Source organism: Phocoena sinus, chromosome X, assembly GCF_008692025.1.
Source record: "Phocoena sinus isolate mPhoSin1 chromosome X, mPhoSin1.pri, whole genome shotgun sequence".
Classification (NCBI taxonomy): domain Eukaryota; kingdom Metazoa; phylum Chordata; class Mammalia; order Artiodactyla; family Phocoenidae; genus Phocoena; species Phocoena sinus.
Window position 1 is genome coordinate 14,649,714 of NC_045784.1, and position 15,984 is coordinate 14,665,697.

Consider the following 15,984-nt stretch of genomic DNA (forward strand, 5'->3'; position numbering starts at 1 on the left):
TGTGTGTGTGTGTGTGTGTGTGTGTGTGTGTGTGTGTGTTAGTGGATAAAGAGTGAAGATCAGAGAATGACAAGTCATTCCTTTCTTGGTTTGACTTTTCTCAGTACTCAATGATTTCATTCTTGTCATGGCCATAATAGCTACGACTTTGGCCCTGTACACCAAATGGAAGAAAAACCGCAACAAAAAAACCCCCCCACCACCAGGACTTTCTTTACAGGCTGAAAAATGTAACATATCCAAAAAGGGCAGGCTAGTCTTGGTCTGTTAGAGACCCAGGCCCTCGCCCAGGACAAAAGGGAAAGGAGTGTGAAGGGGACAGAGAAAGGAAGTGGAGTAAGAGCGTGATGGAGACGTGCGGTCCAGGGAAGCAGGAGGCGAAGGGAGGGCCTAACGGTCTGGGAGTCCTAGCTAACAAGTAAATATTCAACTAGGATTTTCTTAATTGTTGAGATGAGCCTTTTGGGGTCTATCCAAATCAATACAAAAGCTCAAGTCCATATTTGTTACTAGAAAGGCCCTGACAGTCCTACAGTTCAGACCCTGAACGGCCTGCTCCGGGCCACTGGCTTGAATGCACCCCAGGAGGAGGGATCTTCTGGAGTCTGCTATCCCTGAAAAGGCAGTTTGCCTGGAAAGTCCCAGTAGATCCTGCCTTCTGTGGGTCTGCAGAAAACGCCACCACACAGGACACTGGTATTTCTGGAATGGGCTTTAGCCAGCAGCCAATACCTGAAGACCTGGGAGGGCACACTGGTAAGCTGACGCAGTGGTGAGAGAGATGGGTATCTGGACACCTCTGCATGTCACTTGTCCCAGGTGGCTATTGTTCTGGAAAGAACAAACCTTTACGCGTGGATAAGAGGTAAATAAATGTGCTCACCGAAGCTATTGCTTTGACAGCCTTTATAGAAAACTTGTTTTAAGAAAAGAGAACATTGGCTGAACCTCATTCTTAACTAAAAGGAGATCGCCACGTTTTGTTTAAGTACCACCTGCCTTCTCTCCACTCTCTTCACCTCTTCATGTAAACATCCTTGCCCTAATATCTAATTCCCTGCAGAAATGACAGAAGGGGGCCCCATGACAGCCCACTAAAAGGGGTCTGTCCCATGTCTACGCAGGACTGAATCTATACCTTTGATTGAATTCACTGGCAGCTTTCGGGAAACAGCCAGTTTAGAAGGTGGTCTGTGGGTTGGGTAAGTGTAATGAAGTAATAAGTGCTTCTCATTTATTACTGGGAAGAGAAACGGACTAGCCAGCTGTTTCTTCAGTGGGTGAAATTCTGTCAGAAGTGCCTCTTTCTGAGGTCAGTCTGTTGTTAGATCAAAGCAAGGTGACCTACGTGTGACCTGGACGGTTGCTTGGGCTCAAAACAGGTCTCGGAGCTGGTGTCACTGACTCATGCCATTTGGTGTGCAGGTTAGTGGCATCTGCGTTTTAACCTCAATTCGTACTGCTGCGTGGGTCTGAGGCTGTAAAAGAAAAACAACCATAAAAGAATTTCTTTACTCTTCAAGGTTATACAGTATAGCCTGTTCTTTTCCTGATCTTGCTCTTTTGCCATATCAGTCTGGCCTTGGTGTCTCTGACCAGCGAAGCTCTGCTTTGTGACACTCAAAGACAAGTTGCTATCTATCTGGAGCAGGAGGGCAGTGTGAAGGCGAGAGCCTGTGTGGGGCTGGGCGACTTGCTCTGAGGGCGCTGAGAAGGCACTGCCTTTCTCTCCAAGGCCAATACCCAGCTGCGCGTGCATTGCCTGGGTATTGGCCTTGGAGAGAGATCGAGCCCAGTATTTTGGCTGAGTGGGTGCTTGCAGCTTTCACTGGGTAGGTGACTTCGGGAGGCGTGTGTCAGGATAAAGAATGACTCTGCCTGGAGACTCCCAGGGATAATTTGGAGGTAGAGTTTGGGAAGAAAGAACAAAGGTGGGGAAAAGCCAGCACTTAGCAAAGCAGCAGGAAAGCAGAGTCCTACTTAGTGTGCCCTCCCGCACAATCCTCATTTCTTTGGACGCCCCAGAGCGACTCGGAATTCAGCCTGACTTCTATGCATTCGGTTTTCAAGGAAAAGCTTTTGTTAATGCTGACTGTAAACTGACGGGGCGGGGGGGGGGGGGGGGGGGGGGGGGCTTTAAAGATGCATCCTGAAGAACAAAAACTTGTGCAGATTACGTCCATAGCACATCAGTGTGTTTAACAACATTAAATAACCCTATTCGTTCCTTCAGCAAGCATTTACTGAGCACCTACTATGTGCCTGACTGTGCCTCGTGCTGAGATATAGACAAGAAGTACTCTTTTTGTCCTGAAAAAGTCAACAGTCTGACAGGGAGATAAGCAGCTACACCTGTGTAAGCAGTACTGTCATATTGACCAGGCCCCACCAATTCGGAAATGATCATAATTCGGGGAAGGACTGTATTTGTGGTAGTCTAGAAAACACGTCTTCTAAGCCCACTGAAAGAGAAAACGTCGATCATTCCCCTACCTAAAAGTACATAACGACTCAAAGGGCCATAAAAGCACCCATTGACAGGATGCAGCGGTGAAAGCGGAATCCCGCTTTAATGAGCAGATAAGATATCAAAGCACTCACCTTGGAAGGGCAGGCCTCTGACTGCACTGTTGCCATCTGAGTTGAGGGGGTGCGACCTACAGAAAGAAAAAGGGAACTAAGGGTACAAAGGTAAACAGTAATATGATAAGACCATGTCCTAGGCTGAGAATGGGTCAAATGAATAGCCATGGCAATGACACAGTGACTTCAGTGACTTAGTGTAACGTGAGCTGTCAAAACAAATAACCCCCACTGTTTCACTGGCTTGATAAAATTCAGGTTCATTTCTTCACTTGCATAATGTCCAAAATGGGTTTTTCGTCACTGGTGGGTAGCTGCTCTCCGAGCCGGAGTTCAAGGATCCAGGCTCTTTTTTATCTTGTGAAACTACCATCTTCAGTATATGGCTTCTAAGGTCTCAAGAACATGCAGGAAAACATGTGGGAGATTTTTACGAGCTATGCTGGAAGTGGTGCAGATCGCTTCTGCTCACGTGTCACTGCTAGACCTCAACACATGGCTACACCCAACTGTAAGGGAGGCTGGGAAATGTAGTCCAGCTGCGTGCCGAAAAAGAGGAGATGACTTTGGTAACGAGCTAGGCCAGACTGCCACACTCAGCTAGGGGAAGAGCTCATTCCTCTAGAGGTCAGTGCCACATGGACAGGCACCCTCTCTCTCTCCCTTACTTTGGCATCTCTGATGCCTAGTTGAGAATCTCAGGCCTTCCTGGTCATCTACTGTCATTTACTCCATGCCGTGCCTCCCAGTAGCCTTGCTCTCTCTCACCCCCGTGCTTTATTTCATCAGAGTGCCTATTATTACCCGATTAGATCCTTCCTTATCAGTCAGTTTTTTACTTCCTAGCCTTCCTCCTTCCTGGATGTGACCTCCACGAGGGCAAGGACTGTGTCTGTCATGTCCACCACTGGCAGTGCCTGGCACACGGCAAGTCCTTAATCACTCACTGCTCAATAAATGAATGAACCTATTGGGCCCTGGGGTCCATGAATCTTGAATGGATTCATGGAGAAGGTACAACTTGAGCTGGGCAGTGAGTAGAATTTATAAAAGAAAGAAAGGTAGAGTAAAGGAGAGAGAAAGGGCCACAAAGATGTATAGCCTGAATCATTTATGGAGTTGAATCACATCCATTCAACCAAAATACTTGAGCTCCTATAACATACAGGTCCATATTCTAGACCCGTTGCTTAGGTGGAAGATGCAAAAAATAAACAAGGAAGCCCATCTCTATCCTTAAACAAACAGCTTGTCTTGAGCTCTGCTGTGGGGCACCTACGACACTCCCCGTCATATAGCAGGTTCCTCAACCCGGCCAGCAGGGCTCTCCACTGAATGACTTCAGTCTTCCTTTCCAGGATGACCGTGGCCTTCCCACACGGATATCTGCTCCTGTGTGGGGCAGTGGTGTGGGTTAGAAAGCCGGGTAGCAAGGCAGAAAGGGGTATGGGGCTTCGGACTCAGATGTACTCACTTTGAGTCCTGGCTCTCCCATTTATAACCTCTGGGGCCTTGGGCAAGTTCTTAACCTCTCTGTGCCTATTCAGCAAATTAGAGATAATCAAATGTGTTTCCTGGGTTTACTGTGGGAACCAAATGATATTATCCAGAGCCTATCTCGGTGTCTGGTCCATGCACATCATGCTCACTAAGTAGTGTTGTCTTCCTTCTTGGCAGCCCCTAACCTGCCCCCTTTGCTTCACACAATCCCTGGTCCAGCGGCAGTAAACTCCTCCTGGGACCTGCACTGACACTCTTTCCAACCTTCATACTGGGTTGCCTCATAGGAAATCGCCAATATTCAGACGTTTCTTACCTCAAAATGGAAATTTCATACGGTTCTCTTCCAGCGTTTTCCAACCTCCCTGCTAATTCTATCAACCCTGACTCCACTTCAAGACTACCTCTTCCCTGTACCCCTTCCCGAACCAGAGAGCGTTTCTCTTAGACCTGTATGGCACTCTGTACCGTTCGCAGGGGGCACACTTGGTCCCACTGGGCTCATCATCTAACCTGTCTAATGTGGCTACCAGGTTAGACATTCCTGAGGGCACTGATGGCATCTCCTTCTCTTTAAAGTACACCTGCACAGTATGTACCTTGAACTTAATAAGAGGTTACACATTCCGTTTCCCAGACCCAAATGTGATTAGACAGGGACTCCGGTACGCTCGGCAGGACTGGGGTCAAGATCTACTGGTGAGCCTCTGAACTGTGCCAGCCAGCGCTGGGGCCCAAGTCCCTTGTCCTCTAATGCGACCCTCTAGAACCAGCTGCCTGCTATAGCTTTTTTCTCTCTTTTCCTCTCACTCTACCTGCCTCCTTAGCAAATCAACCTGAGAAGGGAAACATGACAAATGCCTGAAACCTGGGAGGGAGAAGTAGGGGGTCATTTATCTCTTTCGAAAGATTGCTGAGTTCTTGGATTCTCATTTGCTTATTTAAGAGCTATACAGTTGAACCAGATGAAATCAGCAATATTTCTAACCATTTTGACCTACAAAAATATCCATTTCATATGGTACAGCCTAGTGTCTTGGTATTTGGACTCATTTACAGACATTCATAGGTGACGTAGTCTGATCGCTGTGTGTGGTCCACTCACCCACATCCTTAGAGAGATTCCCTAGGACAGGCTACTCAGCTTCTGATGGGCCCACGGCCTTCCGTAGAGTCTGCCATTGCTTATGGAGTTTCCATCAGAGGCTCTGGATTCAAAAATGGCTAGTTCATTTCCCTCTTCCCTGCAGGTACCAACATACGTGTTTGATCTCTGGGCTAAATGTCAAGACCTCCAGGCTTGAGTTTTCAAGTCTTCTGGAGATTAAAGGCTCTCCTCATCACTACGTGGGCTTCTCTGCGCTGGTACTCAACAAAGCCAGTCCAGCCCCTCCGAGGGCCAGTGGCAGAACATCCCAGAGGCAAGGAGGGAAGGGAAGGAACTCCTAGTTTTCTAAATATGGCAACACACGGGGCAGATGAGCGTGAAGTACAAGAGGGCTCGTATGTTTTTCTCAAGTAAGCCGTAAATTAAAAATGCAGAAGCTGTAGACGGATTTTTAGTAATTTACGAACTACATCCACCTGAATGGGGCAGTCGGGAGCCTCTCTTGTTTCTCTCATTTCACGCACCCAAAGGAATATACAGAACCTTAACAATTATTGGATTCAACACCTTCAATCATTTCATGTGACTTTTAAACAGAGTACTTCTTACTGTCCACCTCTAGTAGAAAATATCCTAAAGACAAAAAGCAAAACAAAAAGGTATCTAAAACTGAATTCAGTTGTCTTATTGTAGTCATTTTGAGACTACTCAAGTAAGAAATTATGCCACTGTCGTTAAGAATCAAGATTTTCAGCCTAAGAGAAAAGAGATCAATTATAAAATCAAGAAAGTTAGATTGAAACCCGTAATCTTAAGATTTGAATTGGAAATAGCGGTTTCAACACATGATTTATCTTCACCTTCTAAAACTCACCTATTTTCTGGTCTTGTCTATCGAAGAAGCTTAGAGTCAACGACAACCCAGCAACGATGAATACCCCTGGCGTGCAGAATGCGGTCCCTAAAGCCTGTTCCCTCCGAGAAGAGCCAGGACTTCTTGGGGAGAGGGCTGATTCCAGGTCTGGGGCAGCAAGTATGCAAGAGGAACCTGGGCTACCATATCATGCCTAAAACTCCAGAGTTGGAAAGAGGCTGTAGGAGGTCCAGTGACCTGCCCAGTGCCACACAGGAGGCAGGACCCTGGGCATAGCCAGAGCCCCTAGTCCATGCCTCTACAGAAGGCAGCCTCCCCTCAGCCAGGCCTCCAGGCCGTGGCCCTCCCAGCTAATGTTCCAACCAGGATCCAGAGTTGTGTGACCAGGGGTTTTTCACTGCCACTCTTGGGGGATTTTTGACAACAAATCCACGTTAAGCTACTTTGGCACTGGAGAACTTTAACAATTAGCCAGGAGAGCAATCAAGACCTCCCCAGTCTGAAGTGCAAACGCTTGTCCTCTAAGGGCCACACTCCTAAAACCCCCAAGACTATTAGTGCTCTGTCCACATTCCCCCACCCTTATTACTTCAGTGCACAGCAGCCTGACTTACAGCTCCCACGCCCTGCATTCCTTCTCTGACTAAGGAGCCTGCTTTTCTGGAAGTACCAGGGAAATACTGTTCTGGCACCTAGGCAGCCTTCAACCAATGATTGATAGGAAGTGGTAGATAAATATCCCAACTCCCTCGCCTCTAAGGGGTGTGTTCTGCACTTTGAACTTGGACCCCAATCCTGGCTTCTTCATCTTCTTCTGTTCCCACCGCAGGAAGGGGAACTAATATTTAGTAAGCAAGGGACATGTCAAGGACTTCATCATCTCCCTGGATCCTACGAACCATTCTGTGAAGGCTCTAGGATCCCCACTTACAGAGGCCCAGAGATTTCAGGCCCTTGTTCTGGATCCACTGCTGCTGTGCTGAATCAGCACCGTTCCATCCCAGAGGCCAGGCTCTTTCCCCCAGTGCATCCTGCCATAGCTTGAATACAGAGTCTTTCTGGGGGGGCTGATGCAACCTCATTTAATTTCGGTGACTGGTAGAAAGCAGAGGCATGAACAGAGCAGACAGGACTCTGTCAGACAGCAGGAAGGCCAAACCCTGATTTGTAAAGATGGGGAACTTGAATCCTGGGAACGTTCAGTGACTTGCCCAAGGGCACAGAACTGCGAGTAGAACCCAGGCCTCTGGTGGCCTTTCCACAGGATGTCGAACACTGAAACAACAGCAGCAATAATTAAACAGTACTCCTAGTGTGAAGCATCATTTCGTTTTAGAAGTTAGAGAAACACTTATATGGGAAAAATCGCTCTGGCTCCTCTTCGCGCGTAAATAAATACACAGCCACGTTCTCCTATTCTGTGGGTGCTGGAACTTGGCAGGAAGCCTAGGTTTTTCCGATGCTGAGGGGTCCATGGTGGATGCTTTGTCCACAGTGGGGAACAAGTCTGAATTACTGTGGTTCTGCGGAAAAGGAAGCCCAGCAGGGGCAGACTGTGGGCACCTGGCTCTGGCGCTGGGTTGTTCAACAGGTAGCAGGAGCCTTGGTGCTCCCTACCCTGCTCCCTCCTCCACACTGCCAAGCAGAGTTGGCGGGGGGGGGGGGGGGGGGGGATGAATAGTTTCGAGGAGTGGAGAAAGCCCCTCCCTTGCTCCCTGACGGATCTGGGAAGTCAGGCAGTAGCACCAGAGACGCTGAGATTTCCATTTTGCTTACCAAGCTGGTGACTGCTGAGGATCGGCTGCAGCCTAGCAGGGACCCAGAGAGCAAACCGCCGACGTATCTGTGATGCAATTTCAGATGCTCATTAATACAGTGATGTGCTAAACGTGTTCCTTGCTGCTTCCTGTCAGAAGGCATCGGGATGGACGGTTTGTGTTCCCAGCAAGAAAGCGGTGTGATGGGGGTGGGTGTGATGGGTGGAAGGGTGGGAAGGAAGGTTAGCGAGGTACATGTGGGTAGTTAGTCCTGTGGACACTCTAAGAACATTTTAAAAAATCCCTTCCCCCCCCGAAGGGGTAGAAATTCCGTGTCTGCGTCGCTCTGCACATTTTTCTGAAATTTTCACGACATGTAACATTCAGACTTTGATTTCAGCTGTCACCTTCCCCTTATAAATTCTTGAGAGCCTGGGAGAAGGAAGAAGGAGTAGCTTGCGGAGAGAGCCAGCGGCAGGTATGGGGACTCGGGGTAGAGGGGCCTTCTAGGAAGAGAGGCCAAGAATAAGCATTTTGCACTCCTCTAAGGGCAGTCAAGCTTTAAGGGAGTGATAAGCTCATGAGGCCAGGAAAGGCAGTACTGAACAAGTACCAACCCTAGACCGGGGGCTGGAGAGGCATGGCGCAAGGTTGTATTCGCCCCTGATTTTTACCCCCTCCCGACAATTCCTAAAGCCGAGCCTCCACCCGTCCGTAGAAGTGAACCTGGGGACTTCCCTGGTGGTCCAGTGGCTAAGAATCTGCGCTCCCAATGCAGGAGACCTGGGTTCGATCCCTCGTCAGGGAACTGGATCCCGCACGCGCATGCCGCAACTAAGAGCCGGCACAGCCTAAATAAATACATACGTACATACGTACTTAAAGAAAAAAAAAAAAAAAGAAAGAAATGACCCTGGCCTTTCCAAGAGAGGGGCAGATGCCAATCTTCCTCAGTTTCCAAGTCAGCTCATTTCAGATGAACCCAGTGACCACATCCATGCTGTCAGTACATCACTACGAGTCAAGGTCTAGACAATCCCATTATCTTCAGAGTTCGACAGGGGGATCAGCTAAGTTCAGTCTAGAAAGACTTTTCACTGCCCTGTGGATGTTTCCTACAATGGCATTTTCTTTCAGCAGTTTGGTTTTATGGTATCTGTTTGTAGTGCTCTTTGTATTTCTGGAATATGACCTATCTCCTGGGCACTTTGTGAAAGATTCACTCAGTTCTTGGTTACACCTAACGCTATGGGTGACTGACAGAGTAGCAGTTATGAATCCTTTACTTCTTTCTTTTTTTGAGAAGCACTAGATACTTTTCACGTGGCAGACAGCCACTTCACATCCCCCTCCCCCAATCAGCCTTAGTTTAGGCAAATTTATCTCAATATCGGTTTGGGGAAAAACAGCAGCTTGGAAGCCAGAGATGGTTTCTAATCCCAGATCTTCTACATGCCAGGTGTGTGACTTTGCACATTTACTCACTTTCTCTGGGCTTCTGTTTCCTCATTGGTAAAATGGGAGCACTGCTTTAATCTCTGGGTGGTGTGAAGGTACCATGAGTATAACGCACCTGGCGCAGTGCTTAGCATACGGCTGGAGCTCCCTGCAAGAGCCTACAGTCTTGGACAGGAAAACTGGTAACATGCACATAACCTTTTTCCTGTGTAGGGGATAAAAACGAGACATATATAGCCCTATTTCCCACTGTAACCTGTGCCATTATCTGCCCCTTCCCTGGGAGGAGTGACAGAGGAAGGAGAGGACAAATACCAGGCAAGGCAAGAAACTGGCTGTAGGGAAGCAGATGAAATAGTGGGAGGGTGTGTTCCTTTTCTAATATCGTACAACATATTGCCACAAACGTAGCAGCTTAAAACAGCGCCCACTTACGATCTTGAAATTTCTGTGGCTCAGGAATCTGGGCACGGGTTAACTGGGTCTTTTGCTCAGGGTCCCCTTGGCTTGCCATCCAAGTTTTGGTTGGGGCTGAGTTCTCATCTGAGGCTCAGGGGCCTCTGGGTTGTCGGCAGAATTCAGTTCCTTGAGGTTTGTAGGACCGAGGCCCTCAGCTCCTAGAGGCCCCATTACTTGCCACCTGGCCTTCCCTACAATGTGGCAGTTTGCTTTTTCAAGGCCAACAGGAGAGTATCACTGCTTCTGCTTGTCTTTTTTTTTTTTTTTTTAAGGGCTCACCTGATTAGACCAGATACACCACACTAGTTATCCCCCTTTTGATCAACTCAAAGTCAATTGAAGAGGGATCTTAAAATCCCATAATTCACAGATTCCACCTACACTCAAGGGGAGGGGACTATACAGGTTATGTACACGAGAAGGCAGGAATGAATCTTGGGGGCTACCCCAAGAATTCTGCCTACCGGACAGTTCCCTGGATATACCCAAATAAGCTGAGGAGAGACCTTCTTGCTTCTCATTGTATTCTTTTTATGAGACCAAACGTTAAGTAAGAGAACTAAACCTACTACCTTGCATGGCTCAGCCAGGGTGAAATTGTTAAGTAGGGAAGAAAAGGGGGCAGGGTGAACCTGAAGATGTGGGACAACCTTGCACTGGCAGTGGCGCAGCGAGCTTATGAGTGAGTGGATTCAACTTTTGTTGAACTGTTACTTAGGAAAAGGAATCGACTTTTTAAAGAAGGAAAACGGGATAGTTTTCCCTAGAAGAGCTCCATTAGTGCCTGTCTGCCTGCCTCTGGTGGACACACAGTACTAGGTAATGAATGCTCTGTAACCAAAGGACAAAACTGAAAGCAAAAGCTGTTCCCCACACAAAGATGGAGGGGCCACGGCCACTCAACCTCGTTTCTGAGGGGCTATCAAAATGTAAGACCCTGAGCGTCTGGTCTGTGGTGCTGAGGGAATGAGGGGCTATAAGGCTCTCTGGTCTACCCCCAAGTCACCTGGGTCCAGCCCCAAATCCTGGCTTCTGCCTTCCCGCTGAAAGGATGAGCCTGGGAGAGGAGGTGCTCAGAAGTCCCTCTACTTCAGGGACTATCCACTGAACTCCCTGCCTCTTCTTTCCACCAGGCAAGCTTTCTGCTCTGTCCCTTCTCCCAGCTGTCACTAGCACATGAATTCACAGCCATCTCCGCTGAGTTTGGTAATGACCTCTGTCCTGTTGGGTGGGAGCTGACCTCTGCATCCAGGGAGAGGCTGACTTTTCAATCAGTCCTGGTCACTGAACCAGAGCATTCCTCTGAGGGGGGCTAAATAAAGGCTCTGTCTTCAGCACTTCCCCCTACTCTACACATGAGAGAAGGAGAGCTCTGATCCAGATGTGGCCCACCCTTTCTACCCCGAGGCCTCCCACACCTCATCTCAATGACCCCTGACTGGTTCACCAAGCACTTATGGTCTCCAGTGACAGGGTTGAGGTTATAGAGTAACGCAAGAAAGAAAAGTTGCTGCCTTTATTCTTGGCCCCATAGAACCTTCCCCTAAAAATACTCTTCCCCTACCCAGGAAGATAATCCTGTGATCTCTAACCCTCGGGCTTGAAGTCCTCTCGGAGATAAAACACCAAGTGAGAATAAATCTAGGTCAAAGGGAGTCATCTGCTCTGTAGCTGAGGGTGCAAGAATATGATAGATAGTACACTCTGGTTATGGTTGTACAATACAGTAGCTACCTGTGGCTATTTAAACTTAAGTTAAATAAAACTAAAGGTACTTGGTAGCCAGTGTGGCTAGTGGTTACCACATTGGACTGTACAGCTAATACAGCATTTCATCATCACAGAATTCTATTTGACGGCACTGTTTTAGAGGCATAGATAGCATTGTCCCTTTGACCCTGTCCATGTGATGTTTCTTTAGCATCTCTGGAAATATGTCCTTGTTTCTACCGGTGGTCCTTGTGGTTAGGATGTATTATTCTAGGGGGGGGAAAAAACACTGCTAAAGACTGCTTAAGAAAACAAAAACAAAAACAACTGCTGTAAATGCAGTGCCGGGGGAGGGGGGGACTAATATCAAAAGGCTGCGTTTTGCCAATTTTCTTTCTTCTATTCCCGCCCGCCCCTTCTACAAAAGTATCTTCCCTTCTTTTACGTTTGCCTTCCTGCTTTATCTATCTGTAGAGTGTCATGTTTTATGTAAGGCTTCCCAGACAAAGTGAAATGCTAGACCAGATTTCAAAAACAAAAGGATCGGACAGGAACCAAAAGTTTGTTTGCGGCACAGGAATAAACAGCGGGACAGAATGCGCCCAAATCACACCCTGGGAAGAAAAGGAAAAGCAGAAGGAGAGGACGAGACTGGGAGATGCAGGGTAGGTCTTGTCCAGATAGTAGGTCTGGAGGGTAAAGCAGACTGGGGCATCTCGCCATTCCTGAGGCTGGCAGGCTGCCCAGGTGCTCAGGAGCTCCTCTGTGCAGTAACTTCCTAATCAGACTCTTCCTGCTTAGGAACAGTGCCTTCCATAAGAATTGATCTTTGACTCACGGGTGACCTCCGTCTTAGGCTCAGTGTGTGCATGAAGAAGACATAATAGGTTAAATGCTGTGTTGGCGGGAAGGAGGCCTTCTTCCTTGAGCTCTTGGAGGAGTCGCAAGGACCGTGTCCCTCTCCTCGCCAGCACTGTCTGGTTTCCCTCCCTTAACACCAGTCACCCCTTAATGGGTTCTTTAATGCCTGTGCTCTCCCTGGGCAAAACTAGGGAAGCTAAGCAATGCTTTGAAAGAAGGCAGACAGTGGAGATGGCAAGTAGAGGGCAGGATAATGCTCAATAGTGAGGGTCGGGGGCCGGGGGGGTCACAGGAGACAGAAAGCAGGGCAAGGGAGGGGCAAAGTTCAAGTGGGCATCAGGAGCAGGTGTGCAGAACTATAGTTCTGAGGGCCTGCGGCCAGAAGACTGGAGCTGGGGCAAGCTTTTCCGCTCACTCCTGAGGCTCTTCTCTGCCTTCTTGGAAGGCAGGCCCTCACCCCACCCTGAAGCATGGCTGGCCAGGGGCTTGTCCAGGTTCACGAACAACCGTGTCAGACAGTGAGAAGTGAGGGTGTAGAGAGGAAACTGGCTGGTCGCAGACAGATGGTTGGTGTCCCGGGGTCTCCCACCCCTTGGCTTGGGGGCCCTATCTGTATCTATCCTATCTGTATCGTAAACTTCAGACCTTCCTCCAGCCGTAAGCAAGCTCCTCTTGTGAATGCAGCAGTCTGGATTTCTGCTCCACTCCACCCAGACTCCACCCCTGTCCCGCCCCAGGGTCTGCCAAATGCACAACTGAAAGCTTCGGATGGATAATGCCCTGTTTTCCTCTTTTGTCTTGCAGCTGTCTCCAACCTGGACATCGAGAGCAAGCTGAGCGTGTACTACCGTGCACCGTGGCACCAGCAGAGAAACATCTTCCTCCCGGCCACCAGGCCGCCCTGCGTGGAGGAGCTGCACCGCCACGCCCGGCAGAGCCTGCAAGCCCTGCGCAGAGGTGACTGATCTCGGGCTTGTGGGCATTTCGGGGAGAGAACTTGGAGCTCGTACCATCAAGGGGTTGTTTTCTGTCCCCTCGGTCCCGATACCTCCCCTTGTTAATAGCGAGTACTTTGAAATGCTCCCGTTTTCTACCCTGAAGTGAAATTCATGGGTAATATAACCTGCCTATTGATGTAACTAAAAATAGCATTATGGCCTGAATATGATAATAAAGAGAACTTAAAAGGAAAATTATTTATAATAATGATATTTGCAATATGCAAATGCCCAGGCACAGCTGCACTAGAAGACATAATGAAGAAGTCAGATGTTTGTGCCTATCAAAAGTAGGTTTGGATTAAGTAAAGACAGAGGTCGTTCTGAACACAAAGCACAGAGAAATGAAAGAGTCAGGGGGCAGGAGGACACAACCATAGAAACTGGTGCATTCAGCACATATTATACGTGAGCAAAAAAAAAAAAAAAAAAAAAAAACCCTCTGGATTTTAATTAAAAGAGAATTAGTTTTGACTCAGAAGTAGGTTCTAGGCTTTTCCCTTACAAGAAATTCTGGCGGGCTATCTGTGGGACCTGGGGCACTGTTTCAGTGTTCAGGACTGTACTATGCGTTGTAGGATGGCTGTCATCCTTGGCTCCAGCCCAATCATCTAACAACCAACCAGAACCTTCCCCAGGGGGTTTCTTCTGCTGCTGTTGAGAACCAGTGATCTGGTCCATTCTGCAGCAGAGCACATGGAGCCCTACAGAGGTCAGGACACTTGCTGAGGGTCACATGCAGCAGGTTAGGTACAGTGCCAGGACCCAGACCCCGCCCCCACCCCCGCCAGCCAGAGCTCTTTTCCTCCGCACCATACACTGTGTCCTAGGGAAATAAATAGTTCTAGTTCTCTCACAGTCCCGAGAAAGCCGGAGATAGGCACACAGCATTCAAGGTAGAAGATACAGCCTCCTCTTCCACTGGTTACTTTTCGGTGCCTTAAAGCCACTCTAATTAGGACAAGGAGATTAAAAACTGGCATCATCCTTTTCAGAGCCCCCTCCCTTGGTGTCAGAAGTCGGCATGCCAGCTTTTTTGGCCTTTAGATTTTTGCTATGGAGACACATGGGGTCTGTACGTTCAGTGTCTTTGTTCCAAATTCCCTATGCTCCTTTAAGGAATGGTATTTTGCGAGAGTATTAAAATTCAAATAAAATATTTTTATGTCACTATCAAGATGATGGAGAAATAAAACGACAAATGTTGTTTTCAGCTTTTTTCTTCCTCACGTGTATGACTCCTCCCTTTTGCCCATCCCTTGTCTTTTTTTTTCCTTTTAATGAAAGAGCTAACCTACTAATACCCCTAATGCAACTGTTTCTAAAAATTCCCCTTGGTTATTAGTAGCAGATACTGTGACCCTTATAATGAAGGGTGACAGTATCCTCTCAACCTATCGCTGGCATTCTTACTATTCACTTCAATTTTATAGTTGGCTGAAAAGTTCTTTACCAAATTTTTAGTGCCAGCCACCTTCCAGAAAGCTTCGTTAACACTCTTACTGTTCCCCCGCAGCCTGGATTAGGCGCCCGTGCCATAATCGCCTGTGCATCGCCCCACTGTGCTGCGTATAAGCTTACAGCCTAATTAACCACTTACGGGCTTGTCTTCTACCATTAGTCCATGAGCAACTCAAGGACAAGGATGATATCTTATAAATTTTTTTTTTACCTTTTTATTTTTTATTTTTTTTTTTTTTTTTTTTTTTTTTTGGCCACCCCACGCGGCTTGTGGGATCTTAGTTCCCTGACCAGGGATTGAACCCCGGCCCTCGGCAGTGAGAGCACAGAGTCCTAACCACTGGACCGCCATGGAATCCCCATAAATTATTTTTATTCAAAGCATTCAGCATGACCCTGACATAATAGTAGGTCCTCAATGAATGTCTGCGCAACTGAATCAAATTCTGCAGAAAACTGGTCGAGTACTGAGGGCAGAGAATGACGACAGAGGAATCTAATCATTCTCACTAAATACTTTCTCTGATCCCATCATTAGAGAGCTTGAGTAACGTTAGCCCTTTAGACATAATTATTTTTATCCCTTTATTATTATTCATAAGTCATCTCTGATTAGATTTTTCCAGATTCAACCAGATAACATTAAGCTGCTCGTAAGCTATCACGTTGCACTGTGTTGTCAGCTTTGGACTTAACAGCAGAACTAAGGAACAGCAAGCGCCAATATCAATTTTCTCAGAACTTCCTCCTGGGGGCTGAGAGATGGATATGGGGCCTCCTGGGGTTTGTAAGGAAGACGGAGGAGCTGCATCTTGCCCTCCACAGACAGGCTTGCTTTGTGGTTGTCTCAATAGCAAATCTTGGGTGTAGTAGTTTTAATAGCACTGCAGAGAGCCATAAACAGGAATTATAGGCATCACAGAATTAAAAACATGCAGTGTAGAATTAAAATTAGAAAGGGACTTTTTTTTTTTTTTTTTTTTTAACTTGTCCAAGAAAGAGTAGCTTAGTAGTGCATTCATCAGAATACCACTTCTGCCATCTGGTGGCCATGACTAATACTGACCTATCAGACAAGGCCTTGCTCACAAATGAGCTTCCCTGTAGGTTCTCTATTTGGACAGCTGGAATGTCCTGGCTTCCACCAGGAGGGAGTGGATGATGAAGCACAGACAAGCCAGGCTGTGGTGGCAGCAGCAGCGTGCTCCTTTTGGA

General features: G+C 47.7%; 1 protein-coding gene and 1 long non-coding RNA gene across 6 annotated transcripts in view; one reads left to right on the forward strand and one right to left on the reverse strand.

Annotated features, from left to right (window-relative positions):
* The window catches only part of NHS (NHS actin remodeling regulator), a 340,931-nt gene that overhangs the window by 266,877 nt on the left and 58,070 nt on the right, over positions 1-15,984 (forward strand). For all 4 annotated transcript variants that reach the window (XM_032618770.1, XM_032618769.1, XM_032618773.1 and 1 more), the window contains one exon: positions 13,115-13,267. In XM_032618770.1, coding sequence (XP_032474661.1) covers positions 13,115-13,267 — 153 coding nt within the window. The remainder of the gene's footprint in view (positions 1-13,114; positions 13,268-15,984) is intronic.
* The window catches only part of LOC116746983, a 78,170-nt gene that overhangs the window by 185 nt on the left and 62,001 nt on the right, over positions 1-15,984 (reverse strand). For both annotated transcript variants that reach the window (XR_004347940.1, XR_004347939.1), the window contains 2 exons: positions 2,602-2,657; positions 1,349-1,478 (listed from right to left, as the gene is read on the reverse strand). This is a non-coding gene — a long non-coding RNA (uncharacterized LOC116746983). The remainder of the gene's footprint in view (positions 1-1,348; positions 1,479-2,601; positions 2,658-15,984) is intronic.